The 27,944-nt window shown below is 41.0% G+C and overlaps 1 protein-coding gene and 1 non-coding gene across 10 annotated transcripts in view; one reads left to right on the top strand and one right to left on the bottom strand.

Moving 5' to 3' along the window:
- Psd3 (pleckstrin and Sec7 domain containing 3) overlaps positions 1-27,944 on the top strand; it is a 515,401-nt gene that overhangs the window by 204,462 nt on the left and 282,995 nt on the right. For all 9 annotated transcript variants that reach the window (XM_076914230.1, XM_076914229.1, XM_076914231.1 and 6 more), the window contains one exon: positions 12,756-12,864. In XM_076914230.1, the coding sequence (XP_076770345.1) occupies positions 12,756-12,864 (109 nt within the window). The remainder of the gene's footprint in view (positions 1-12,755; positions 12,865-27,944) is intronic.
- LOC117722142 (small nucleolar RNA SNORA17) lies at positions 1,444-1,579 on the bottom strand. The gene has a single exon (XR_004608526.1). It is a non-coding gene; the product is annotated as a small nucleolar RNA SNORA17 (small nucleolar RNA).

Below are 27,944 nucleotides of genomic sequence, written 5' to 3'. Positions count from 1 at the left end.
GGTGTGCATAGAAAAAGAAATACTGCATATTCTCACTTTTATGTGAAACCAAAAGCAATCGAACTAATAGAAGTAGACATTAGAAAAAGAATTAAAAGGCAGGGATGTTGACAATAGGACAAAATAGTCAACTCCCCCTCCTATGTTACCTCCATTCTTACAGTTGCCCCTGATGTGTTTATACAAAGATAAAGAGATATAGAATATGTCCTATGGGGTTGTGGTGAGGTATGGGGGAAGGGAATGTCTCAGTGGGCCCATGCTGAGGCATCTCATTTCCCCTGAGGGACCAACCACTAGATGGTATAGTATAGAATAGAGTTTATTCAGGGCATGGGGAGGGGAGTTAAGAGGGTAGTAGAGGCAGAGAGAGGGAGTATAGAAGTAGAGGCCAGCCATGAGCACATGGAGAGAGGGGAAGGGAAGGGAGAAGAGGCAAGGGGACAGAGAGAGGGAGCAAAAAAGCAGGAGATCAAGACAGAGAGCAAGAGACAGAGGAGGGGGCAAGCAGCCCCTTTATAGTGGGCCAGGCCTACCTGGCTGTTGCCAGGTAACTGTGGGGGTGGAATTTAGACAGAATGCTAACAGCCTCCCTTCCCCAACATAGAAAAAAAATCTCCTTGTGGAAGTGTGGTGTGTCACAGTGTGTCCCACAGTATACCTTTTGTCCTTACTTCTTTGCTTGCAAATGTTCATTGCAATGATCCCTTGGTCTGGTATGAGGCTTCTGGCTTCGGCTACTCTATCAATCCTGGAATCCCACTGGGACTCCTCTTGGATATCCTGTTGTTGACCTGTATTATAGAGGTCCTCTAGTTTCTGTTCTGTAGGACTGGTCCCTTCATACACTCCAGCAGTTCATCGATGACGTAGATGTTGGAGTGGGCAAATTCAAAGCCCTTAATCTGGGCTTGATGGGTATCTGAGCTGGTCAGCCCTTGGGCTCTCCCCTTTCAGGCCCTTGGGGCTGGCTCAGCAGCAACCCCTACTACCAGGGCCAACTCTATCCTGCTACTCAAGCAGGTGCAGGGCCTGCTTTCCCGAAGGTTGCAGCCTGTGAGTGGCATGGCCAGTTTTTCCATTCTTATGACCCCAGAGCCAGCTCTCGTTGCGGGCCATAGATGATGATGGATGAAGGAGGGAAGGTTTTCTCTCCCACACCTGTGACATTTCACAGCAGAGAAGAGGCAGGGACAACGTTCCTATGCTCACACCCTGGGGGCCAGCTCACTTGCGATGCCCCACATCTAGAGCTAGCTCTACTGTACTGCCCAGGTGAGGTGCGGGGCCTACTCTCCTGAGTGCTGTAGCTGGTGAGGGCCAAAGCCAGCTCTCTGGTTCACTCCTACCATGTGGGCCTCTTTACTCTCCAGCCTGCTCCCTGTCCTGGGGGCCCATCTGGGCTTTCCTGGCACCTCATTGGTGGGTGTCTCACTTTCAGGGAATATTAGGCTACTAACCATTCAGATGTTCACAGGTCAGAACACTGAAAGTAGACATAGCCTCTCTCCTCTCTGCCACTTACTGACTGACACACATGTCACACAGCAGCCACACCTGCAATGCTTCTAGGGGCAGGGTTTTTGTTTTTTGATTTATTTAAGAACAAAATCTCAAAGATAGGTGGGAAGGGATGGCAAGGTGGAGAAAGTGATTATGGGAGGTAATACTCAATTAACAAGGTACCCACACCATTGGAGGTGTTTCCCAATTAACTAACCTAGATATAAGTTGTTACCCAGGACTGCTCCTGGTACATGCGTGGTCATCCATGGCTTCTACAACTCTCTCTGCCCCCCCCTCCTCCTCCTCTCTTCCTCCTTCTCTTCCCCCTCCTTTTCCTCCTCCTCTTCCTCCTCCTCCTCCTCCTTTTCCTCCTCCTCCTCTCTTCCTCCTCCTCCTCTCTTCCTCCTTCTCCTCCTCTCTTCCTCCTTCTCCTCTCTTCCTCCTCCTCTCTTCCTCCTTCTCCTCCCCCTCCTTTTCCTCCTCCTCTTCTTCCTCCTCCTCCTCTTCCTCCTCCTCTTTTCCTCCTCCTCTCTTCCTCCTTCTCCTCCTCTCTTCCTCCTTCTCCTCTCTTCCTCCTCCTCTCTTCCTCCTTCTCCTTCCCTCCTTTTTTTCCTTCTCCTCTTCCTCCTTCTCCTCCTCTTCTTCCTCCTCCTCCTCCTCCTTTTCCTCTCCTTACTCCTCCCACCTTAGTTCCTTCCAACTTGCGGGTAATATATTCCTCTACATCTTTGTACAGCTAAAGCCATACAGTTGGAGGGAACTGTTTGATGTTGTAGGTAGGGTTACTGTCCCAACGCCCTTTAAATAGTGAAGACCTTTGGAAGTCAAGCTTTTAAGTTGTTTTGTCTTGATTGTCTTCAGTCTTTTTTAATGTATTGAAAGGCCATTAGGACTTAACTGAAGCTAGTATGCTCACAATTTTTTATTGAACACCAGTTAATTCATCCTGCCCGTGCTGATTAGGGTTTTGTCAACATGACACAAGCTGAGCAAGAGGGAGCCTCATTTGTGTAAACACAGATTGGCTTGGAGACTTATCTGTGAAGATTTGCCTGATTGATACAGCCCTTTGTGGATGATGCCACCTCTGGGCATGTGGTCTTTAGTTGTTTAAAACAGCAGTCTAAGCAATCTGTGGTAGCAAGCTGCTAAGCAGTGCTCCTCTGTGATCCACCCGTCCTGCCACTAGATTCCTGCCATGAGACATTGCACAGCTCTCTTCGTGATGGATTATAAGCTGTAGGAGGAAATAGTTACTTTTGGCCATGATGTTTATCACAGTAATAGCAAACTAAAATGATAAAAACTTACCAATGCAGAAAAAGAAGACATTCCTTTACTGGTGAACTACTAATGAAACTTTTAGTATTTAACAGGGGCACCGCATAATGTATTTTACTATCTATATATTTCTAAAATAAAATTATGATAAACAATTAATCTAGACCTCGACTAATTAATGTTTATCTGAGAATTGATCTCATTTTTGAGTACATTTCTGTTTTCTGGACCTAAGTTTCTTTTTGGTGTCCCGCTTTTCCTCAACTATATAGATGCTGTTTTATGGAGTCTCTTACTACGTTCTGTGCATATTGTTTTCAATACCTGACCATTTCCTGTTTATAAAAGAATACACTGAGGAACATTTATGAACATCACTTCTTTATAGTCTCCTTGACTTTTCACAGGTTCTGTGCTGAGTTGGATAGTTCCTGGCTTTCCAGCAGTCCTTGCTCATGTGACTCAGCATAGACCCAAGAGCAGCCTCTGCGTGTGGTATGGATGGCTCTAGAATTCTTGTTGCCAACCGGGAGTCTAGCAAGCAAGTCCAACATTTTAAGAGTATTTGTTTTGATTTTCTAAAATATGAAATCTTTGTTTCATTTGCTTTATTTGTGAATTTTAATGTATTAGTACATAGACCCAGAGCTTGAGGAAGGCAAAAAAAAAAAAAAAAAAAAGTAAGTTTGGGCAGGCAAAAACAGACAGGTGAAGTAGACTTGACTCACTCACCGGGCCTGCTCATTTGCTGGGCCAGGCCCACCCATCTGTCATGACTAATTGTGAAATGGTGGGAAAGGCGGAGGAGGGATATTGTAGGCTAATAGTATTGGGTTGTTAATTTTCTTTTAAACCCTCTCTTCGAAGCTTCCCAGCTCACTAGCTAGATACATGCTATTTTAGCAGAAGATGCTGTGAGGAAAATTTGATCCTGGTACCTTGAATTTGCTTTATAGAAAATTGTGTTTTAGATGAATGCTTGGCATGTTATCTTTTTAACTCTGAACATCTTATACCACACTCTCAATAAACAAGTAAACAAATAGATAATAAATGAATGAATGATAAATAAATGAATAAACAAAGCAGGCAGGGGGCCACCTTTTGCAAACGCTTCTAATGTCTTACAGGTTTAGAAGCATATCTAAGGTGGGTTCAGGTCCTTGCAGGAGGAATATAATCTTTACTCTTGCAAGACAATTGAAGCAGGTTCAAGCTAAGGTTGTCAGTGGAAGATGTGTTTGGGTCTGTGACAGGCCTGTTTTCTTATTATTTCTATAGCTTTCCATGCTTGTTGATAAAAAGCAGTGTGATGCTGGGTTGCGTTCTGGAGCTTCTGCTTCCTCTCCTCATTGGTGCACAGGCTCTGATGTCACCTCTTTTGGGGAGCAGCAGAATGTCCATTTGCCTTTGGCCCAGGGGAGCTGCTTTCAGGAAATGGACGTGGTCAATAGACAGCAGCTGGTAGGAAAATGAGAGTGGACCTCCAGGGGCTTTTCAAAAGGGCATGGATTCAGTTTTGTTTCTTTTGCTCACAGTGCTAAAGAGACAGGCAGGCAAGGCAGCAAAAGGGCTAGGGGAAAGCCATACTATTGCCTTTTGCACCCTCTTCTGACCCCATAGCCCCTTTCCTGCATTAGCCTTTTTTTTTTTTTATGTTTATCTCTTCAGTCTTAGAAGTGAAGGACTTAGCCTCTCACTTATTCTACTTTTCTGCCAGAAGCTTTTAGCTTCTCTTGAGAGGCTTCCTGTCCCAACTCGATGTTGTTATGGACTTTGGGAAGATGCACTTAGCCTATTCGAGGAATAGGGAAGAGTTTGTTGTAGGGAATGGTTATCCCTGTCTTCTCAAGCACCAGAGTTTTGTTTCTCTTGTTTACATGGAGGCACATGCATTTTTAGGAAGTTTTTATTAAAGTGGAAGAGCTTCATGTTGTATTTGGATGCACTGTACCAACAAGTACAGTATAGGATGGCACACTCCATGTTAGTCTTGTGATTATTTCATTAATAATTCATTGGCTCATGAAGTCAGCAGAAATGTGCTTACAGAAAATCAACGGTAACTCTGGCTTTTGTTTACAGAATCAAAGCACGGACACGTAGGCATTCACGTGTGTACATGAGTATGTGTATTTCTGTTTCAGCAGCAGTTTCTGTGGCTGCTGTAACAGGCCTAGTTTAAAACAATACAGGTTTATTTTCTGACAATTCTACAGGCCACAGTTCTACAGGAGGATTAGCTAGCCTGGCAGTGGTTTCTCTGGAGACTCCAGAAGATAGTGTTTCTTTTCATTCCAGATGCTCTGCTCTGCTCTGCTCTGCTCTGGACCTTTCCTTCACTTCAAAGCCAAGGACATTAGCATCTTTCCCGCTTGGTTTTGTGAGGGTTTTTTGTTTGTTTGTTTGTTTTTTTTTTGTTTGTTTGTTTTTGTTTTTTTGGTGTGTGTCACAAAACTGTCTGGTGTCTTTCTTGCTTCCCCAGGACACCTGGAATAGCATTTAAGGCCCACTTGAATAATACAGGAGAGTCCTGCAACTTAATTTAATTACGCCTGTACTCTACTTTATGAGTTTAACATGACTCCCACTTCCCTTTCTCTGTTCTGAGTATGGATTGAGTTTGTTCTTTCCTTCTCCAGACTTTTGCTTTCTCTAACCCCAACCCCAACCCCAACCCCAACCCCAACCCCAACCCCAACCCCAACCCCAACCCTAACTCTTAGATTATTTGCTTAAAAGTATTTTAAGTATATACTTAAGTATATAAGTATATAAAAGTATAAAAATCCCTTTTTATACTTATGTGTTTGTAATTATATACATGTGTGTGTGTGTGTGTGTGTGTGTGTATATAAATAAATAAACATCCTTGTTTTGTACTTTTCAAGGTTTTGGAAGACACACAAAGATGTGTCTGTTTATATTTCTGTCTTACCCTCAAATGATGAAATGTCTCCTTGCTCTTACCATCTCCCCCATTTTTACTCTTATATTCTGTTGGAAGCCCCTGCCTCTAATAAATCCTCAGAACGAGAGTGTGTAAACAGAGGTCAGCTGTTGCGGCTGGATAGGTGCTGAGAGCCTGAGGGAGTAAGAAGCCCTTCCCAGGTGGGCTCCCTGAGCTCCCTGAGGTGCTCTTCCTAGCCAGCCTTGCTCTCAGCCTTGCTGGCTGCAGGTGGACTGGAATGACTCATCGTCTTATCTAACTTCCCATCCCTCTCGCCACCTTGCTCTCTGCAGACTCCTGTGAGAGCACAGCCTCTCCTCCTTATTGCTGTTCTGGTAAAAGGAAACAGCTGGGACTTAAGTTTTGTCACCACCATGCTACAGTAAAAACAGAAGCTCTGGTCTGGTGTAGACTTAACATTTCAGTCAAAGCCTGGCCATTTCCTTTGGCCAAGGGACCATCCCCAGGAAGGAGAGGTCAGGTTAAGGCATGCTAAAGAGATAGGTGGAACAATTTGACCATTTCTTTTTTCTTCCAGTTTTTCTTCCTCCAGAGTAGTAAATCTAGCCATGTATAAAGTTTCCAGGAAAGCCTGATTTCCCCTTTTCATCCTTATCCATCTCAAACATGCTTTCTTCGGCATGTTGGACTCTGTCCCCAGGATTTTGAGCTTTTTATTCTTTCTCTAAATTCCCCTTCCCCACCATTTGCTTGCTTTTTGACCTCTGTGCTAGCTTAAATGGAATGCTCCACAGGGCTTCTCCGCTGGGCTGCATCTGCAGTTTACAGCTGCTTTCCCCTCAGGGCTGGCTTGCTTGCTTTCTCGCTTTCTCTCTCTCTTTCTTTCTTTCTTTCTTTCTTTCTTTCTTTCTTTCTTTCTTTCTTTTCTCTCTCTCTCTTTCTTTCTTTCTTTCTCTCTTTCTTTCTTTAGATATTTTATTTATTTACAGTACAGATGTCATCCCCTTTCCCCATTTCCTCTCCCTAGAACCCCCTATCCCATCCCCCCTCCTCCTTTATGCTTTTATACCATTTTGATTACATGCATGTATTAAGGTCAGTTCTAGGTTGAGGGTCTAGCAATACAATAGATGCAAATAGTCGAGGAACAAGCAATACAATAAACACAAATAGTCAAAAAAGAAGCAAGGCATTAAACCCAGTTAACTGTTTCTAAAGGGTTATCAGGATGACCAAAGTATCTGAGCCTACTTTCCTATCCTAGCCCAAGGTCATTTTCATGTCTGAAGCCTACTTCCTTGTTCTAGTCTAAAATTTAGAATCCTGTCTGAAATTACTTCTTTGTTGTGGCCTAATATTTAGATTCCTTCCAGGGTTTTCTTTAAAACTCTAATAACTTCTATTGAGTCCTATTCTATTGAGTCCTATTCTATTGAGCTTCTATTGAGTCCATTCTTAGGTTCTCCTGTTAATGATTTTAAGAACCCTATGTCTAGCCTAGACAATGGCTCTTTTGCCTTGCCTTATTTCAGGGTTCCCCGATGTATTTGCTAGGCTCTTAATATACCGCAGACTGAGTGGCTTATGCAGTAGAAATGAATTGTCTCCTGGCTTTAGAGACCAGCAGTCCATGACCCCTGAGTTGGCACTGCTGAGGTCCTTTCCCTTGCCTTCAGATGGCACCTTCTCCCTTCATCTTCATGTGATCTTTGCTTTGTCTATCTCTCGGTGTCCCTAATATTGTTTTCTTAGAAAGTTACCAGCTACCTTAGGTTAGGATATGTTTTGCTGAACTCATTGTAATGACCTCCAAATACAGCTGTGGTTGAAATCTGGGGGTTAGGGCTTCAACATGTGTTGTTCAGAATCCAGTTAAGGCAGGAGCACCTAAGCATGCTTCTGTAGCTTCAGTCCTCATCTTCAGCTCTCTGACTGCATTTGGTTGGTGTGTGCACAGTACCCTGTTGCGATGGACTCTGCTTCCGCTGGATAATGGGAACAGAAGAGATTAAACAGGATCCAATGTGGACGTGAAATATTATTTTTATAGTTTTCAATTTAGTTTTTAATCTTTTTCTGGCCCAAAGCACTCTGGAATACTCAGCTGACTCTCAAATCATCCTGAAGTTGAGATAATTAGAACAATACAGTGTATGGTGCCTGCCTTCGGGCCCTCTCTCCTCCCTCCACCGCTCCTGTGGCCCCAATCGCTTTCTGCCCACGTCACTGAAAGTGACTTTTACTTCTGACATTTTGTACTTTGTTTTCTTTTCCCTTCCCTATTTTGTTGCTGGGCAGACATTTTATGTGGTGTTTTTTATTGTGCCTTCGTTTTAACTATGTTCTGTGACATGAGGCGGAATTTGTGTGTCTTCTTAGGTCCTAAAAGTTTCAGATTTCAAATTAAAGATGTTCAATGTAATACTGGCTTACCCACTTCCCACCTTAGCCCTACTGAGTGCCAAGATCACAGGCCTATGCCACCAAGCCAGCTGTCCAGCTTCTGAAGTCCATACATTTATGTTAACTGAGGAGTAGCAGGTACTAGCAGAGCTGGATTTTAGTCCTGATCACCTAACTTAAGTTTTAAGTCCTTTACTTTCTTTTAAATTACACCTTAGGTGTCAGGATTTGAACCTAGGCCCTCCTGTGTGCTAAACATACACTCCTACGGCGGAGCTTCTCCGCAGCCCCTATTCTGTATGCTCATCTAAGAGATTTATGCTAAGTGACTGTGATAAATCAAAGGGAGTAAGTTTTATTCAAGTAGTAACACAGATTGAAAAACGTATTACTGAATCATGCATGTCGTTAATCAAGCTGATTATTTCAAATACAGCTTTTCAGAGGTCTACAATTATTGTAGAGCTGGGAGAAGATTTAAAGGCATTAGCATGGGAAGAGCAGTATCAGTAGGGCTCACAATCTCAAGATAATGAAAGTAAGGAGAATCAGTTTTATTTCACTTAGCAAAGTAGAGGGATATTAGTGCCTTGATTACAGCCTGGATGAAGGTGTCCCCATAACTGCCAAAATATGGAGTGCTTTGTTAAATTGAGATAGTTTCATCTATGTTATTTCTAGATAGAGCAGCCCTTAAAACAATCTTTTTTCTTTTGTGAGAGTCTGAGTATGCTTTGAACACTGCTTTACTCTTAGCTTTAGAACCTGCAAGCCTAGGCACTCAAATTGTGGTCTGTGAAATATCAGACCTGCAAAAACAATACCAAGACTGTCAGTTGATTCTTACATACAATAAAATATGAAAAGCATACCTATCAGAAGCTATGCTGCAGGCAGTGTGATTCGGGACCATCAGAATCACCTGGAATATTGGTAGGAAGTGCACATTTTCAGTCTCTGTGCTAACTGAATCTGCAGCTCTTGAGTGCTTCACAGAAATATTTGTTTTAATAAGTGCTATGGATTACTTTAATTTGTGCTAAAGTTTGAGAACTCCCTTGTATCAGTATATTTTAAACAGTTTTGATCATGGCATGTGGAGAAGTATACTTTTATGGCTGTGTATGCTCATCACTTGGGAAGAAAGGGGAACCTCAATTGAAGACTCTTGGTTGGGGCTGGAGAGATGGCTTAAAGTTTAAGAGCAGTGGCTGTTCTTCTAGAGGACCCAGCTTCAGTTCCCAGTACCCACACAGTGGCTCGTAACCATATCTAACTCCAGTTCCAGGGGACTATATGCCCTCTCTGGCCTCTGAGGGGCACCAGGCATGCAAATGGTGCACACACATTTGCAGGCAAATTACTCATATATGTTGTTGATGATGATAATGTGTGTGCACCATGTGGGTTCTGGGAAACAAACCTGTGTCCTCTGTAAGAGCAACAGGTCCATGTTTGGTTGCATCTGTAGATTTACAATCTGCACATAGGGAGGTCCAACTATGTGGTTAAAATATATTAATATTTTTAAAAAATATTGCCAAATTTCATCTTAGAATCAGGATGTAAGTATTTTTCCTAAGCACAGGCTTGCAGAAATCTCAGGATAGGCTCTCCATAGACCAAAAGTCAAAGATTATTGCTCAAGTGGAACTTTCCTTTAGAATAGTCTTCAAGCTCTAATTGAAACTCAAGGCCAAAAAGATTGTCTTTCTTGGAGCTGCTGGAAGTGCTTTGTGCATTCCATCCTGGATGCTTGCTGGCAGCGTACTGATGGGCTTCTTCTTTGTGGTATACTTTTGTGGCATGTTAAGTGGCTTTGGAGGTTACCTGGCAGTCCAAGTTCAAGCTGTTGGTAATATTCCTTCTCTAATCTCTTCCCATCTCACTTTATATTCCCAGACTTGCAAGCCTGACTCCTGGAGGCCATGTTCAAGAGCTGTGTGCTCTGGATTTAGACTGCGTGGAGTCAAATCCAGAATTTTAGTGTATTATCTGTACCACCTTGGACACATTATTTACTTGTTCATTGAGTTCTTTCCTCATCCACAAGACTGCAGTGACAGCTGTACTCAGTTTATACGATTGCTCGGAGCATTAAATAATGTATTCCATATATAGCACTAGAGCAGTCCTTGCCAGAGAGAAAGTGGAAAATAAATGTTATCCATTGTAATTACCCTTGATTTAATCTTTTCCCTACTTTCTTAAATCTGGCTGACCAGAACATTCCACAGACTGTCTCTACACAAAGATTTAAATTAATCCACTTTTGCCATGAGTTTAATCTCTCTTAGACTGTTAAGTTCCTTTGTGTGATAGGCCTATGATCTTTTAAACTGTAAGTGAACAATCTTTGAAATGTAAATGAATAAAAATTTGCCAAAATGTTCTGATGGCTTTAAGTTCTGATTAAAATGAGGCTTCATTCCCTAAGCACCCCATGTTTGTTTGCTCATTGCTTCTGGGAGCCCTGCTGCTGTCTGTCTATCTCTGGGCTGGACCCCTTACATGTTCTGAGCTGCTTGGCCTGCTCTCATGATAGGTATGGGTTATTTTCAAATGGCTTTCCCTCTGCATAGTACATGTTCCTGTCCTTCCCAGCTTCTTGTGTTTCTCATTTCTGCAGGTATCACTTTCTCAGAAAACCATACATAAGCATCTTCTCCAAATTAGGTCACCTTCTTTGGGAATCCCTGGGGGAGTTCCTTTTATTAGCTAGAAGCTCTTTAAATACACAGATCATCATTATTTTCTCTCTGTTGGGGAAAAGGATAATTAATCTGTACTTGTTAAACACATTACACTAAGAAGAATTTATAGAGATGAATTTTGCACATTATAAAAAATAAATGATTGCAGAGATATTTTAAGGAATGCTGTCTCAAAATTCTGCAAGTTAACCTTTTGCTAATGGCATAGACGAGCAAGATGAGAGCAACAGGGTCACAGCACATGTCGTACTTGGCTGTTGTAGGGTGATGGAGCTGTGATTGGTCCTTCTATCACTGACAAACATTTCTGCTTCAAAGGCAGTAAGTCTTGAGATACCCATGTTTCAGGTGGCTACTTGATTGTTCACATAACCCTTGTTGTCAGTGTTGCCCAGAATGAAGAGTCATTTATGAATCATGAGAATACATATTTTGTAGTCAAGAGAGAATCTAGTGTAGATAATATATCTTGGTTGTTTTTGAAAGGGTTAAAATTTTTCAAAACCTCCTAGCAGACTGAACAGAACCAAGAGTGCAGTTCAGCTTGGTCTCTGAGCTCTGTGTTTCAGGAACTTGGCTGACCACAAGATAGATGGCTGATTATGTACAGGCTCTTAGAGAATAGCCCATACAAAATGTTTCCCATGAATGGGCTTGGTACTTTCCACAGGTGCTCTCCAATAACCCCCCTTCACTCCTCCTGGATTGTGGTTCCCCCCCCACCCCCCGAGTTATGGTTTTTGCCTTTAAATTCTCTCTGTCTCCAAAGCCCCAGGGTCAGACTCCACTGCCCCTGCGTGGGTCATGGGTCTTGACCTCAGTATACTGACTAAAATATACCTCTTGCTGATTGCATCAAGTTCAGTGTCTTGTGAGTTAATGAGTGGCCGCGAATTCCCGAGGCTTGGGTGAGGTCCTCCGTTCCTGGGGGCCTTACATTTTCATTTACAGTAGAGGCAAGGAGATGACTCCACGGTGGGCATAGATCAAATTTCATCCATTGCTTTACTCTAGGTCAGAAGTAGGAACCACTCAAATTTCAACACATGCCTAAAAGCAGTCAGAAGGAGGCCTTAGGAATTGTTATGTGAACCAATTTTACCCCTGTAGTTTTTCTTTAAATAGCAGCCTTTTAAGAATCTGGGCAGATGCTCAAATTTAAGACAGATTGTATCAATGGAATTACTTACAATTCTGTATACGCCTGTCTAGCTGAGTGGTATTTCTAATATACAATGTGTTAAGTTTGGGGCTCAACCAAACACGTAGAAAGAATTACTTGATGTTAATCATGCAGAAAATTACATAAGGTTTTTAATAGCTAAAACTAGCATAAACTTACTGTGTGTATACATGTGAGAGCCTGTTCATGTGGGTGCATATGTGTGAGTGTGCACGTGAAAGCCAGAGGTCAAACCTTGGTATCATTCCTGAGGAGCCAGTCATTTTGTTTGAAACAGGGTCTCATTGGTCTGGAGCTCACTGAGTAGGCATGGCTGGCGGCTGGCCTTCCCAGGGCTGGGATTACAAACTGATGGCTCCCCTGTTTGTTTGTTTGCTTGTTTTAACATAAGTTCTAGATATTGGACTCAGGTCCTTATGTTTACGTGGCAAGCTCTGTACTAACTGAGTTCTCCCCAGCTATGTGAACTTTTTAGAATAGTTTGTCATAAACCTGCTCCAGAGTCTAGGCAGACTTATGTGTTCTTTCCCCGCTACCCCCATTGACATCACATGTGTACTATTTTTTGGCTGGGTCTCATTGATAAAATCATATGTCCTGATTATATTCTGATTTTTTGTTTCATTTTGAGTGATTATATAGTAGAGTGTCAAGCATATATATTGTAATTAATCATTCCCTTCTTGGGTAATTTGTTTTGTCATTATTTGCTCTGCTGTATTCATGGTGATGTCTTTGTTTGGTTCTTATTTTGCAGGCAGAGCCGTTTGTTTGGGTTAACAATGCATCAGCACATTCCCAGAGTGTTGCCAAGGCAAAGTACGAATTTCTATTTGGCAAGTCAGAAGAGAAAACTCCAGATACTAGTAAGTGTTTTTAACATTGTCTTCCAGGTAAAAAATGTGTGCTTGTACTTCCTTCCGTGTCCTGTACTTACCTACATCAATTCCTGCTTACCCTAGTGAAGCCTATGCTCTTCAGCTCTTTTCTAGAGTGGTCTTCCCAGTACTAGAATTGGATGTAGTTCCTACAGCTTGCTCTAGGTATTTTCAAGTCTGTTTTTTGAAGAACTTTCAGCTTCTGATAATTCAAGTTTCAAGAGTTAACTGTCATTAAGATTTAATTTTCCACATTCACCATTGTTCTATATAATTATACTTTGTTTTTGGCTACCATCATATGTTATGGAGAGTCAATTCCATATATTTTTTTGAGACAATACAATCTTAAGGGAACTTACATTTGAAAAATTACTGTCACATTCTAGAATTAGAAGCAACACTCTTCAAAACTGCTTAGAGCAAATAGACCTAATATTAGTACTGTCTCAGTAATCCTACTGACTGACGTCCTCAGCATTCCAGCACCATACTATGTACTTTGAACATTGTATATTATTTGATCCTCAGGGAAATCCCATAAGTTGCCTCTGTTACCCCATTCTCAAGAGGTGGAATCTGAAATAATTTCCCTTCAGTTACAGTTGCCTGACCCCAAAGCTTGAGCTTTCAACTCATGGGAGCAATGCATTTCTGAATACAGTTTTCTAAAAGAGAGTGTGAGCTGCACAGTCCTCAAGAGTTTCAGAACATGTGCCTGTGTCTGTGGAAAAGCGGTAGTGAAAGCATCAGCTTTGGAAGACAAAACGTTGAGAGCTTGTGCTTCGGAGTTAGACTTTCTGAGTTTGAATCCCAGGCCTGTAACTCACAACTTTGTGGCACCATGTACACTCTCCAACTCAACTTTCTAGTCTTTAAAAAGCGATTTCAGTGACACGTCTCACTTATTCTGTGATACGCAAAGCCCTCAGGGCCATGCTAGGGCATAGCAAGTGCTTCTGCTTTTGTTTGTTGTTTTGATGAGGATGATAGCAGGTCGTCCTGCCTGGATCCCTGACCCTCAACTGTAACGTTTAGAATGATAGTAACCATTACTGTTTTTACCTGCATTGTTATCTAACCGTTGTTTTGCATGTATGTATACAGGGTTTGACCTAATGTGATTGGTGTTTGGTTGAAAGCAGAACAAGAAATTCTGTATTTCAGATTGGCATCATAGCTGGGATTGTGTAACAGCATTTTAAGATTTCCAAGAAGCCAGTATATGCATATGCACTTAATTCTTGTAGTCTTTATGGTTTCTACATTTATAATCACCTTAAGACAGTTTGGAGATCCTTGCTGCTCTGAACTTTAGAAGCCACCTTGTGGATTTCTGTTTTTTTCACTATTTTACTCTGATGAAGCACAATTTTTACTTAATTATGTGTCTTAGATTTACTGATGTGAACAGATACCATGACCAAGGCAACTCTTTTAAGGACAACATTTAATTGGGGCTGGCTTACAGGTTCAGAGGTTCAGCCCATGATCATCAAGGTGGGAACATAGTGGCATCCAGGCAGGTATGGTACTGCTGGAACTGAGAGTTCTGTATCTTCATCTGAAGGCTGCTAGCAGAATACTGACTTCCAAGCAGCTAGGATGAGGGTTTTATAGCCCACACCCACAGTGACACACCTACTCCAACAGGACCATACCTTCTAATAGTGCCACTCCCTGGCATACACAAACCATCACATTATGTAAACAATGTGTAATACTCTCTGTGTCAATAGTGAATAGAGCTATTGGCAAGAATGTGCATCAGCTGGGCTGGACTTCTGTAAGTTGTGTGAAATATTTCAAAAGCAGTTATGTGAAACATACACCTTTTATACCACCTGGCCATTTTAATCCTCAATATTTACCCAAGAGAAATTCAAGTCAATGCCCACTTTTACAGGAATGTTTGTAACCTGCTCTTTTGTTTTGCTGTCTGGGAAACCAAGCACATTTAGAGTTTATGCTTTTTAAAAGTAACAACAGAAGACTGAAATGAAGAAACGATGGATAGTGTTTGATGACTCTGTGTGGTACTTCTCAAAACTTGTCATTTCTGCCTTAACATTAATTGGCTTTGATTCAGTATATAGTATATATTGCAGTCTCTTCCTTAGTCCTTTGAGATTTGTCCTTGAAAACTATAAAACAAAGCACTTGAAAAGGAAGAATCACACATGAGTCACTGGGCCAGAGGCATGCTTTTAGTTTTTCCTTTCTTCTTCAGATCATTATTGTTAAGTAATGTGAGAATGTGAATGAAACTTTAAGTCTAAACTGTAAGCCAAAGGATAAAGTGGAAAGGCAAGAGAAATGTGTAATTTTCTAACTAGCTCAAGTCTAATGTTTTATAAGTCTTTTGAATCATTATATAATTTAAAATTTAGTACTTTAAATATTATAAATATATGTAGAAATAATAGAATTTTAGAAATATTTTTATTATATCGATAAGAAAATGAAGATCTGTTTTCTACTAAATCTTATTAAAGGATTAAAAGAAAATTTTAATGTTCTTGGTCCATCACCTTGTTTCTCCTGACGTCAGTATTAACATTTCTGGTAATTGTCCCCAAACTTGTAATTCTCCTAGGGGTATAGAGTTGAGTTCATGGTATGGAGTATCCAAACTTAAAAGAAGTATATAGTGATTCCTGTTAATGCGATGCCCTCTAAAGAATGGACTGTATTCAGATTGGTCCTGCAGCATGGTGCATTGGGGGCCGATGCAGAACAGGAGACACAATAGACCCTGAGTAGATAGGAGAACTTGAAAGGAAATTCCCAATCCTAGACAGAGAATTCAAAGTCAGAGGATAGTCGGGCTTCATCATCAGTGGGCCCAGGAAAGGATGTTTTTGCTCTGATGAGAATAATTCAGGTGTCCAACAGAGTCAACACAAGGAGCTAGCATGGAGTTTTTGCAAAACTGGACACTGTGCATGGAAATTTTGACTAGAAGAATTGTGCATTACCTAGAAGCTGTTAGAGTATGGACCTGTGTCTTACATACCAATTTTCCCAGAGTCCTGAATGTAGGAGAAAATTCATTTCTTGTGGAATTGAAGCCCAAAGTTGGGATAGGGCACCAACAATAGTCTGTGCAGTGTCTAGGAAGTAACATAAAGAAATGTCACAAATTGTTGCAGAATTTAATGCAAAATTGTCCCTTTTTTGCACTTAAGGGCATATAGAGCTCTTCATAAGCAAATACATCCCTAAAATGACAAGCTCACAATTAGTATCATTTGCATAAAACAAGAAACCTCTGTGGGAACGATCGATCGTCAGCATTTACAACACAGATATCAAGACCCAAAGAGAGCAATTGAATATTCTGAAACTTAAAATAGTGTTCTATAAACATAAACAGGGGTGAGCCATTAAGACACAGCAGGAACGTATGAGAAAGATGTGCACATGACTAGGAAACAGTCTGTGTGCCATCTGTAAATTTACATTACAGATAGTCAACTGAAACTAAAACAATGGAGTAGTAGGTATAAAGTTATTCGGTTTCTAGTTAGTTTAGTTGTTAAATCAACACATTCACTGGGAGAGGCTCAATGAAGGGTTGTCTAGGTTGGGTTGGCCTGTGGGCATGCCTGCAAGGGACTCTTCTAATTTTGGTTAACTGAGGTGGAAAGACTCAACCTGATTGTAGGGTTAGACTTTCAGTCATATGAACAGAAAACGAGAGGGGGGGGAGGGGGGGGCTGAGCAGTAATCATGCATGCATTCATTTCTTTGCTTTCTTATGTGTGGATGTGACCAGCTGCTTCAAGTGCCTGCCTTGACTCCCCTGCAGCAATGGACTATAACCTGGAATTCATTGAAAGGCAGATCCCCCAACCCCCGCCTGCCCCATGTTGCTCTTTGTCAGTGTGGTTTTTTCACAGCAAAAGCAATGAAACTGAGACAGGTTTGTGTTTCGTTTCTAAACTCGAGCCTAATCTTGTTTCACGATCTACCATTACCCCTGCCTATGGAAAGTGACCAAGATGGAGAGAGAGAGAGAGAGAGAGAGAGAGAGAGAGAGAGAGAGAGAGAGAGATTGAGATTTATTTTTTATTTAAAAACAGTATACATGTTATCTTAAGTATAATGTGAATTTTAGGTTTTTAGTTCTAAAACAACATGCAAACATATGTAAGAAATGGAGTCTTGGGTAAATTTTACAAGACAAAAGAAATCAGGAGGGTCAGCTCTTCTCCTCTCCATCTTCCAGGGCCCCACTGCTGTCACAGTGCTCTGTAGCCATGATCTTGTACATGCTGTGAGGGCTTTCTTTACACCCTCAGCCTACGCTCCATATCCCTGACACTGAGTTGGGGAAGTTCCTTCATTTTGTTTTTCTTCTTCCATGTAAGTTTGCTATTATAAACATTGCTTCATAGTTACTGCTTATAAATTTTCCATGTAAATTGAAAAACAATTAGCTTATGTAGTCTATCTAAAGCAGATTTATATGACCAGTGTGTGTTTGTGTGTGTGTTCTCTTGCTTGCATTTTTAAGTATTATTATGTAAAACTTCCCTTCTCAAGGTAATTGAGCAGTTGGCTCATGACATTGTTATGGAAATGAGGATGCCAGGTCTCTGCTTCTTCAGCTTTCCATCAGAAGCCTCTGGAGTCTGTTTTTACTGGTATTTATATTCTATATTTTAGCAATAGCAAAGGCTGTTGAGCTTCTAATACAGACTGGCTCTAAATAGATGAATGTGGCTGTTGCACTTAATTGCCAAACCCAAGTTCCGGAAGTGGAAGAGAAGTAGAGCCTGTGTTTGCGACCTCTGCTGGCCACCAAAGGTAGAATGCACCAGAGACTGCATTTTCTTAGATATATTGATCGATAGTCACTTTTCCTTTTTCTAACTATATTGTCACTATGGTATTTGTAGAAGGAATCTATTTTCTTCTGGGAGACATGCTTCTTATCCTAATCTTTGATGATTGACTTTGTGTTAAATTTTTTCTAGGCCATTACAAAGCTGTTGTTTGTAGACGTAGATTTAATTCTGATTAGGTGTACAACGTGGATCTCTGCCTCATCCTTGGATTTGTGTGTGTGTGTGTCTGTGTGTATGTATCTCTGTGTGTGTGTATGTATCTTTGTGTGTGTGAACCCCCCCCCCCCCCGTGCGCGTACACACGTGTTTCATTGCTTGTCCCCTGAGACTGAAGTCTTAGTTTACCCATTCCTTTGCACCTCTGCTGCCCTGTCTTCATATATCTTGATCCCTTAGTGCTGATAAGACTCCGGTATTTGCTCCCTGCCTATCACCTATTCATTCTTTCTGATCACTGTCCAGGCCTTTTCTCTACCCTGCATGTCTGGAGGATGAGTTTTGTTCTGGTTTGATGATTGTGAAGACCTTTCTGTCATGTCTTCCTTTACCTCTAGAGATGTTCATTCTGTTATTTTTCAATGATTTCCCTTCTACTTATGTTACAGCTGTTACTCCTGAGCTTCTTATTGCACTAATGTTTCGTGCCTCTTACTTTTTCATTCCTGTCGTAAAATCACTTGACATCCTTCCCCAAACTTTTTTATTTCAATAGTTGCATTCATAATTCCAGACACTTTTCTCCTAATCTTCATTGCAGTCTATTCTTTCAGAGATACATCATTTAAAATTTCTAAATAATTGATCAGAATTTTTTTTCTAAAATTACTTTGTATTCCCTGAATTTATGGTTCCTCCAGGGTCCATTCAATTTCATTAAAATTTGGGACTTCCTTTGGAAGGCAGTCTTTTTTCTCAGATGATATTACAGTTTGTTTTTTTACAGTGATGTATATGAATTAAAGTTTGTCCCCAGGTATAGGTGGGGTTTTCCTAACTGTGTGGTATGTCCTTCCTAGAGTAGGGCTGGGGTGAGTCTGTGTGATAACAGGGAGAACATGTTAGTGTATTACTGATTGGGTGAACACTAATCTATATACAAAAAAAGGAAAACAAATATAATAAGAACAACAACAAACAAACAAACAAAAAGTATCATTGTAGCACCGAAGGGCACAGATTTGTCCTCACTCTAATCTTTGCCTGAGCTGTAGGATCTAGGAAACCTAGGAATCATTACTTTAAGAAAAACACAATTTGGCATAGAAACCCAGACATACAAAGGAATGAATGATAAACCCACTAATTATAAGGTTTTCTGTTGACTTGTTTTCTTGTCTCCACCACAGATTTAAGTCAGTTTATAATTTCATGGCGAGTCTTTTAGAAAGACTCTTTTTGGAACATTTCATCGAACTTGATCTTTTCTTTTCTCAGACTGCTTTCCATTTACGTAAACCGCAGAAAAGATGACTTTATAGTATGTTATACAGTTAAATGTGCTCAGTAGTACCGGGCTCTTACTAAATGGACAGATGGTCTCGATCACTTTATCTGGACCACAGACCCTGCTCGGTGGGCCATAATTTCATCTGGTTTTGCTTTGGTCAAGTGAGATGGAGAATGATTCTAAACTTTGTTTTTGGGTAGAGTCATTCATGTAACGGGCCCACTTCACACATTACTGGCTCACACATCTGCAGGATGAGCTGTTCCTCAGCAGCCCCAGCTGTCTGACTGGAAGTACTGGTGCTTCATATTCACTGATAACCACGGAGTGTTGCAGAAACAATCTGGAGGGCATGCTAAAGGCTTACCCCTTGTTCCTACTGTCCAGTATAATATTTTTGCCATTTTTAGACTGATGTCCATTACTGCGTTGTTTATTTATGTGGTGTTATGAATGGAGGACCTAGTGCATCCTAGACAAGCACTCTAACAATTCAGCTACATACTTAGCCCTGATTTTTTCTACCCTCCTTCTCTTCTTTTCTTCTTTTGGTAGGGTCTCACTGCAGTCCAGGTGATCTTTGAACTCACAAAACTCCTGCTTTAAGCAGTGAGTGCTAGGGGCACAATGTGGGACAACACGCCAAACTCTGATTTGCATCCCCCACTATCTTCCTGTTCAATCCTTTTTTGTCCCCAGGTATAGGTTTATCCCTTCCCCTCAGTTTTTGTCCTGTTCTGTATTGAAAAGCTGAGCCAAGGATGATGACATAGGTTTGTAGTCTGGTTACTCAGAAGGCTGAGGCAAAATAAGCATTTAATCCCAGTAATTCAAATCAGTTTGGGCAACATAATTTGAACATACACACACACACACACACACACACACACACACACACACACACACACACACACAGAGAGAGAGAGAGAGAGAGAGAGACAGACAGACAGACAGACAGACAGACAGACATGTAGTGGGAAATATTCAAAAAGCACCTGTAATAAGAGGCATTCAAAAAGGAAGGCCGCTGGCTCCTAGCTCTGCTGCCATGTTCCTGCTTCCTCACTGGCACCACCCGGGGCCCATGAGACATTGGCGTGGCTGCTGCCTCCACCAGCCAGCTTCGTGGCCTCCAAGTCGTTAGGCATGGCGTCTGGGCCAACTCCACCACCCCCGCTACGCTGGGCTTAACCCCAGACAATAACCACCATCTTCACAGTAGATATCACAATACCCAGTACCGGGTAGGAATAAGACTCTTAATGCTTAAAGTTAACCAATAGATTTATATATCAGCACATACTCAAATCACAAGATGCCTACACAATTTAGAAGGTTATCCCACTATTTCTAACCTTTAGATTTCATATCTACCAATTTCCTTGATGCCACTCTGGATCCATGTCCGCAGCCATTTTGCCTCCCTCACTCCTGCGTCTCTCTGCCTTTCTCTGCACACCCCACCCCCCCCCCCCACCCCCCGTCTTTTCTCTGTCTTCCTCTTTCTGCTTCCCTGAGCTCTGCCTCACTTTTCCCTATCCAATCATAGGCTTCCTGCTGCAAATAGATTGGGCAGGGAAATTTCTGCCACATTGACACACACACACACACACACTACACACACAACTGACAAATAGAATTTAAATTTTTCTGGAGAGTAGAATCAGATCAACTTTGGGATGGACAATCATAGATCAGTTAGAACCACAAAATTTTTATCCTGAGAAATTTGCTGCACCAAACTTTTTAATGAGCTTACTAACCATTTATGATTTATTTGAAATGATTTCACTGTTTGCCCATGTTTTATATTGAAGAGATAGTTTCTTACTGACTTATGCAGCTCTTCAGATGCTGTTAGGACTATATTCTTGAGATGTAGAATTCAGAAGGGAGAATATTTTAATTGTTGGTGCATGATCTGTTTCACAAAGGGTGTTTTAGCAGCGTTTCCCTGAATTTTTCCTTGCCAAACTACCTCAGTTCAAATTTCCTTTTCTTTTTATGTATCTAGTTCAAATTTCTGTTATTTTTATGTATCTTCCCACTTTTATTTTGCAAAACAGAGATTACATATTGGTATCTTTAATTTATGCTTTAATTGATCCACTTTTGTGAAAAAAGGTAAACTAGCTGTTAAAATTGAGGAAGTTCATGTAACAATGCAATTCTGAAGGTCCTGGTGATGAGATTGTGACTGTGGCATTCAGCTGAGCTATCACTGCCTGTAAAACCAGGTCCCCATCAACAGTCCTCTAGTGTAGACTCATCCTATTCCTCTTACCAGTAGGTACTTGACCTTATGACCCAGCATTAAAATCTTAGCTTGTGCCCACGTTTGCGTGTGTGATTTCAAGGAAGTCACATGTTGCAATCCGAAGTTGCATCCTATAATAGATTTTCTTAAATCCAATGAATGTTTGAGGCTTCAAAGGCTCTAAGACACAACATGCTGATTTCCTTTCTCCTGAAGAGCTTCCTTTCCCCCAAACTGTATAGAAGTTCGGCCACAAGTGTGGATCTGCCCCTGCCAACCTTTAATTTGTGGAGACCAAGACTTCTAGAGTTCTATGAGGGTGGGATGGGACAATACTGGAAAAAGTTGTTTTACGTGCTGTGTGAGTTTTAATGTGGGGAACATTCACGTGGTGTGGGAACAATATGTTTCTAATTATTTCTGCTTATGGTATACGATATAAAGACCTCTGAATGATCTCTAATATAGTTTTTTTCTTAGACAGCAACTACCATATCCATCAAGGGCAGACTAGGCTTTTGGTTTTGACTTTGGAGATGTGTTAAAAGTTGGGTCAGGATGTTGAATATTTCTTACAAGGGAGTAGTAAGGCTACCGAGTCATAGCTTAATGTACTTGTCCCTGTTGACTTCTGCCTTGCTTCCAGGGTGGTTTTCCCATTAACAAATAGTGTCTCACTAACATGAACAGTCATAGAATTTCAGTTACATTTTTTTTTCTTTGTGCTATATTTAGGAGATTATATTGATTATTTTGAGTTTTATCTTTTAGCTGTTATTGTTTATGAATTTTGCTTTAGGATAATAAAGGATTGTTGCAACCCATGTGTTATTTTAAAGAGTTGAAACTTGCATTTTTAGCATCACAGTTCTTAAAAAGGAGTGAGTACACATCAAATGATCACTGTGGGCTCCTAAGGAACACTAACTCAGTGATTATTAATCTAGGGAACCCTGGGGTTTTCTGCATCTCACAGAATACTTAGAAGGAGATATTCCTTGTATCATGGTACGCTGAAAGCAACTGACAGAGGCAGCTGCTTCCATTTCTGCCCCAGTCTTGGCTTGGTCCACTTTAAGTGTATTGTAGATACCTTGGATGCTTCTTATGCTTGTTAAAAATTCAGGATCTTCTCAGTCTCTCCGGTAACTCTGATTCTGTGTGCTACTGTAATGAACTCTGTAGATAGGCAGATCTAGGTAGTCTCACGGTGAACATGGAGGGGCTGGGCCCTTTTCTAAGGACATGAGAGGTAATGGTAATGGATTCTGAGATAAGGCAGAGGCAGGGTAACATCTGGTTGGTTGGGTTTTCTCTATCGATGGGTCTAATCACCAGGTTGGAGATGGTGTAACACACACCACTAGAAGATCAAGAAGAGATCACCTGGCTCTGTTTACATCAGTTCAGCTCTGAGGACTGTGACCTAAAAAGCTGAACACATTTGCAGATAAGCTACAGATTTATTGTAGGATTATTTGGGGATGGCAAGCCCCCTCCCCCCCTTTTAAAGAGAGAATTAAGGAAACTATAGCAACTGATGAGTTTCAGGGCAAACATAAATTGTGTATTAGCAGATTAATAAAAGGTTTGCAGGGAGTTGGTAGCCCTCTCCAGCTGGCACTGTGATCAATGGTGGGAACCAGACATGGGCCCAGGTCGCCGTGAACGATCTTCCAGCTTCAAGGAGTGTACATGTGTGGGAAACCTGGAGGCTGGAGGAGTTGATAGGTCAGTAAAACTGACAGCCTTCGATGTGGCTGCAAGCTTACATGGAATGAGCATCCCAAACATCCCCTAGCTCTATTTTATTGGGTACATTTATTGGGGAAATGCTGGTGTGGTATGTTTTTTTTTTTTTTTGAGACAGGGTTTCTCTCTGTAGCCCTAGCTGTCCTAGAACTCACTCTTGAAATGATGGTGTGTTGAAAAAGACTTTCTCCTGAGGGCATTTTTTTTAAGTCATTCCTACAGTTGCTAAACTGGAGAGAGATATATATACAGTCTGATTGGAGTGGAAGACAAGTACTGTGATGGTTCTAACAATATGATTCCTGTTGAAATAAAAGCAGGGGCATATGGTGTCTGTTGACAGCACATACCAGTTAGGCTAGAAGGAAGTGTCCTAGAAGAGGAGAGTATCTAGACAGTGGCAGAAAGGCTGTGAAGACAGTATCTACAGAGGACCAATGGTAAGGACTTGGGGAAATAGAGACCAGACTGTATATCATGCTGAAACATGCTAATAGATGGTCTCATTGATTAGAAAATAAGGTTTCTTCTTTACTGGGCTTAGAAGACCAGTATGAAGTAGCTGAGAAAGGTAAGTCTGGGGAATGTCTGTTCCCAAAGTGCTCATGGCAACAGATCGCAAGAATCTGTAACTAGAAGTATTAATTCTCGGGTAATACCTCATCCACAACACCTTTAATGTATGGTTAGGACATGCCAGTTTCTTGTTCTCTCTTTCACATTCTCTCTTCTTTCTGTTCTCAAGACTGTGGTAGAGCTCAAGCAAGCACACCAGTGTCAGGAAATTTTCAGATGGCATTGCTCAAAGTAGTCAGGATCATTCAAGTACTGAATCACCTGTCGAATTTTCATAGAAAATATTTTGATTAGGCCAGTGTGTGTGTGTGTGTGTGTGTGTGTGTGTGTGTGTGTATGAGTTTTGTTCATGTGGGGCGTGCATATAGCATAGTAGGTGAGTCAGAGAACAACTTTGTCAGAGGACAACTTTGTGGAGATTTTTTTCCCTACTTTTATGTGGATTCTGAGAATACATTTAGGTCATCAGGCTTGTGTGACCTATGCCTTTACCCCATAGGCTATCTTGCTGGTCCTTGACTTTTGAAACATTCTACATGTGAGATCATACAATATTGTTTTTCTGTTCTTGTCTTATTTTACTTAGTAAAATATTCTTTATATTTTATTCATATTGAAAATAGCAAGCGAACCGGTGGTGGTGCAGTGGCTAAGGCAGCCACCTGCAGAGGGCGCGGGCCCTCTGCTCTCTTTCTCTCTGTCTGCCTGTTCGAATCCTGCTCTGTCCCGTTTGTCTCCACCTGAGTCTCATGGGGAAAAAAAAAAGAAAGAAAGAAAAAGAAAATAGCAGGATTTCATTTTTTGATGAATTATATTTCATTATGTACATATGTGTCTCACTTTCCCCCCTTAAGTTTAATCATCCAGATATACTTAGATTCTATCAGTGTCTTGGATATTTTGAATAACAATGGAAAATCTTTAGGTGTTCTTTAACTAACTGGCTGTCCTTGGGCTATATGCGTAGAAACAGGATTGATGGATCACATGTTCATTTCATTTCTATGTTTGTAGGAATTTCCATTCTGTTTTTCATAATGTCTTACATTTCTAGCAGTAGTGTACAGAGGACTTTTTTTTTCCCCCTCCATCCTCGCCAACACACCTTTGTCTTTGGTAATAGTCTTTCTAGCAGGTGTGAGGTGATGTCTTCTACTGGTTTAACTCCCCCCCTTCCCCAAATTATTAGTGTCTTAGTTACTTTATTATTGCTGTGATGAGGCACAGTGACCAAGGCAACATATAGCAGGAAGAGTTTATTGGGAGTTTACTTACAATAGATAGAGTCCGTGATCACCTTGGCAAGGTAGCATGGCGGCAGGCAGACAGGCATGCTGTAGCTGTAGCTGTAGCTGTAGCTGACGGCTTTATCCTGATAGAGGCATGAGGAAGGGAGAGACACATTGGAAATTGTGTGGATTTTTGAAACCCCCAAGCCTGCAATGAAACACTTTCTCCCATAAGGCCCCTAAACCTTCCCAAATAGTTCCACTAACTAGGAAGCAGGTATTCAAACTTGAGCTCATGAGGGCCATTCTCATCCAGATCACAGTTAGTGATGCTAAACATAGTTTCTTGTGCTTGTTGGCCAAGTTTGTCCTCCGTTAAGCTCTTGAGACACGACCATTCAGAGTCTCTGTCCATTAAAAAAGCCATTGCTTGTTTTCTTGGTATTGAGTTATTTAAGATGTATTTACTTCTTATCACGTGTTTGCTTTGCAAATATTTTCTCCTGTTCTGTACGTTGTCTCTTTATTCTGTTGACCATTTTTTTTTTTTTTTTTTTTTTTTTTTTGGCTGTGCAGCAGTTGAATTTGTTTTTCAGGTTGCTGTGGTCCTGATTATTGAAATATTTTATGAGATTTTTTTTTTTTTTATATATGACTGCTGTATTTATTTAACTTTTTATTCCGTCATGTCATCTCCCCTTTCAGTTCCTTCTGTGATCCCCAATTCCCTTTCAGTTTCATGGCCTGTTTTCTCTTAATTATTATTGTTACACACATATATAAATCTATGTGTATAGAAATGCAGTGTGCTCCTTTGTTGCGTCCTTTCTTCATGGTGTGTGTTTGTGAATGGGTGTGTAGGGCTGGTTATTTGGGATTGGTTTATCAGGGGCTTGTCTCTATGTCTCTTAAGAAGGCCACTCTCCCTTGCTCATTTCTTAGCAGCCTTTTTTCTTACCTGTGCTTTTGGTGTTTCATAAAAGAAAAATAAATAACGTGTATCAGTGTCAAGAAGCTATTTTCCTTATGCCTTTTTCTAGTAGTTTTTATAGTTTTGGTTAACTATTTAAGAGTTTATTTCCCTGGGTTGAGCTGAAATATTTTTAATAATAGGCAGTTAAATTAGTTATGAGATATTTGCTGCCTCCTTTAAAGACCAGGAGTATAATCTAAATCTCCCTGGCCACTGACACCTTGTGCCTACTTGGGGTTTTTGTCATTGTGATAACCATCTCTTTCAAGATAAAATGTTGGGTATATTTATTGTAAACTTGGAGTGTTTTTGTTGTTGTTGTCATTTTGTTTTGTTTTTGTTTTCCAGACAGGGTCTCAGTGTGCACTCCTGGCTAATCTGGTACTGGTTATATAGACTAGTTGGTCCTAAAACTCACAGAGATCTCCCTGGCTCTGCTTTCCAAGTGCTTGGATTCAAGGATACACCATCATGCCTGGCTACTCACAGTGGTTTTATTCAGTGTAGGGAGATATTTAGGTAGGAGCCATCATAAAATGGCTTGAAGATTGGTGGGGCAGTAGGGTCCCGGCAGCCACTGGTCACTACTTCCTTTGACCGTCCACAGCAGACCACAGGTGAGGATGGTGCCTGTGGTGGGGACTGAAGCAGTACTGGGCACAATGGAAAACTACATGAGGAGGAGTTGTCTTTAGATCCTTCTGGGATCATCTTTGATCTCGAGGCATGATAAAGTACCCAGAAGGCCCAAGTGCTTGTGAGCAGTGGATGGTGAGGTTGTGAGGACATTGTAATCTGATTGAAGGGACTTTATAGAAACATTGTAGATTTTCCTTCAAACATGAGAAATCTTTCCCCTGAAAATCTTTAGGAAGTTTATTTTTGTTCATGCTGAGTACTCTTTAATAGTTAGACAACACTTCCCCCTGGTGGCCAGAGTATGTGATGCTTTTAGTGGCACTTTCCCAGTTGTCAGGCACCATTTTAATATCCTGAGGGTAGCTTTCTCCCATGTTAGATCTGAGATCAGAGGGGTGGGAGTGGAGAGATTTGGAGTGAGCGTCTTTGTCTTCTGTTTAAGTTAATTTGGAGGCTAAGGGAATTTCCATTCATACCTTAGTTTCATTAGGACATCATGGAATAAAGGTTTAGAATTTTTATACTTTAAAAACACTCAGATTTAAAAGATAAGAGACATGAATGATCTCTCCTTCCAAGTGAACTAAGACAGTATGAAACAAAGACTGCAGTGTTTCTCTACTGTAAGTCTTTGAAAAACTTCTAAACAAACACAATTGAATATATAGATATAGATTGCTGTGGGAGTTTCTAAACTGGCGCTTGTTAACTGATAGTGTGTGTGTGTGTGTGTGTGTGTGTGTGTGTGTGTGTGTAATTTGGGGGTTCTACCTGATTTCTCTGTCCCAGTTAACTACTGGCCTTTGTGTTTGTATCTATATTTGTGTATCTTTTATCTACATCTGTGTGATTAGACTAAAAAGTGCACAGCTGTAAAGTTCCTGGAAGGTGCTCTCACCTTTCACAGTGCTCCTCAGCATTCAGAATGATCCGATCCAGTTCTTCCTCTTTTGCAGATAAGGTCACTCAGACTTACCCTGGCTAAGTCACTACCTCATGTCACATGGCATCTAAGTTACTACCTCACTTCAGGTAGCAGCTAAGTCGTGTTGTTGGCATGGCCGTTCAAATGTGAGTTCAGGAGCTGAGTTTTCTCACCAAGTCCTATAGCCTTACAGAGAAGCACAGCTTAAATCAGTTCTCTTACTCAAGGTTCTGTGTCTCCTGGAGAATTGGGAGTGAGGATAGACTAGAAGTCCCTGCTCCCATCCCCAGTGAGCCAACACTGCCTGCTCTTTGATTGGCTTATTCAACTTCTACACTAAATAGCATTTGAAGGGACATATTTTTTTCTGTTAAGATAAAACCAAAAACCTTTCTGGATATTGACATATAACAGTAT

The sequence above is a fragment of the Arvicanthis niloticus genome, chromosome 16 (assembly GCF_011762505.2).
Source record: "Arvicanthis niloticus isolate mArvNil1 chromosome 16, mArvNil1.pat.X, whole genome shotgun sequence".
NCBI lineage: Eukaryota > Metazoa > Chordata > Mammalia > Rodentia > Muridae > Arvicanthis > Arvicanthis niloticus.
The sequence above is the reverse complement of the archived record's forward strand: the minus strand, read 5'-3'. Positions and strand labels throughout refer to the sequence as shown.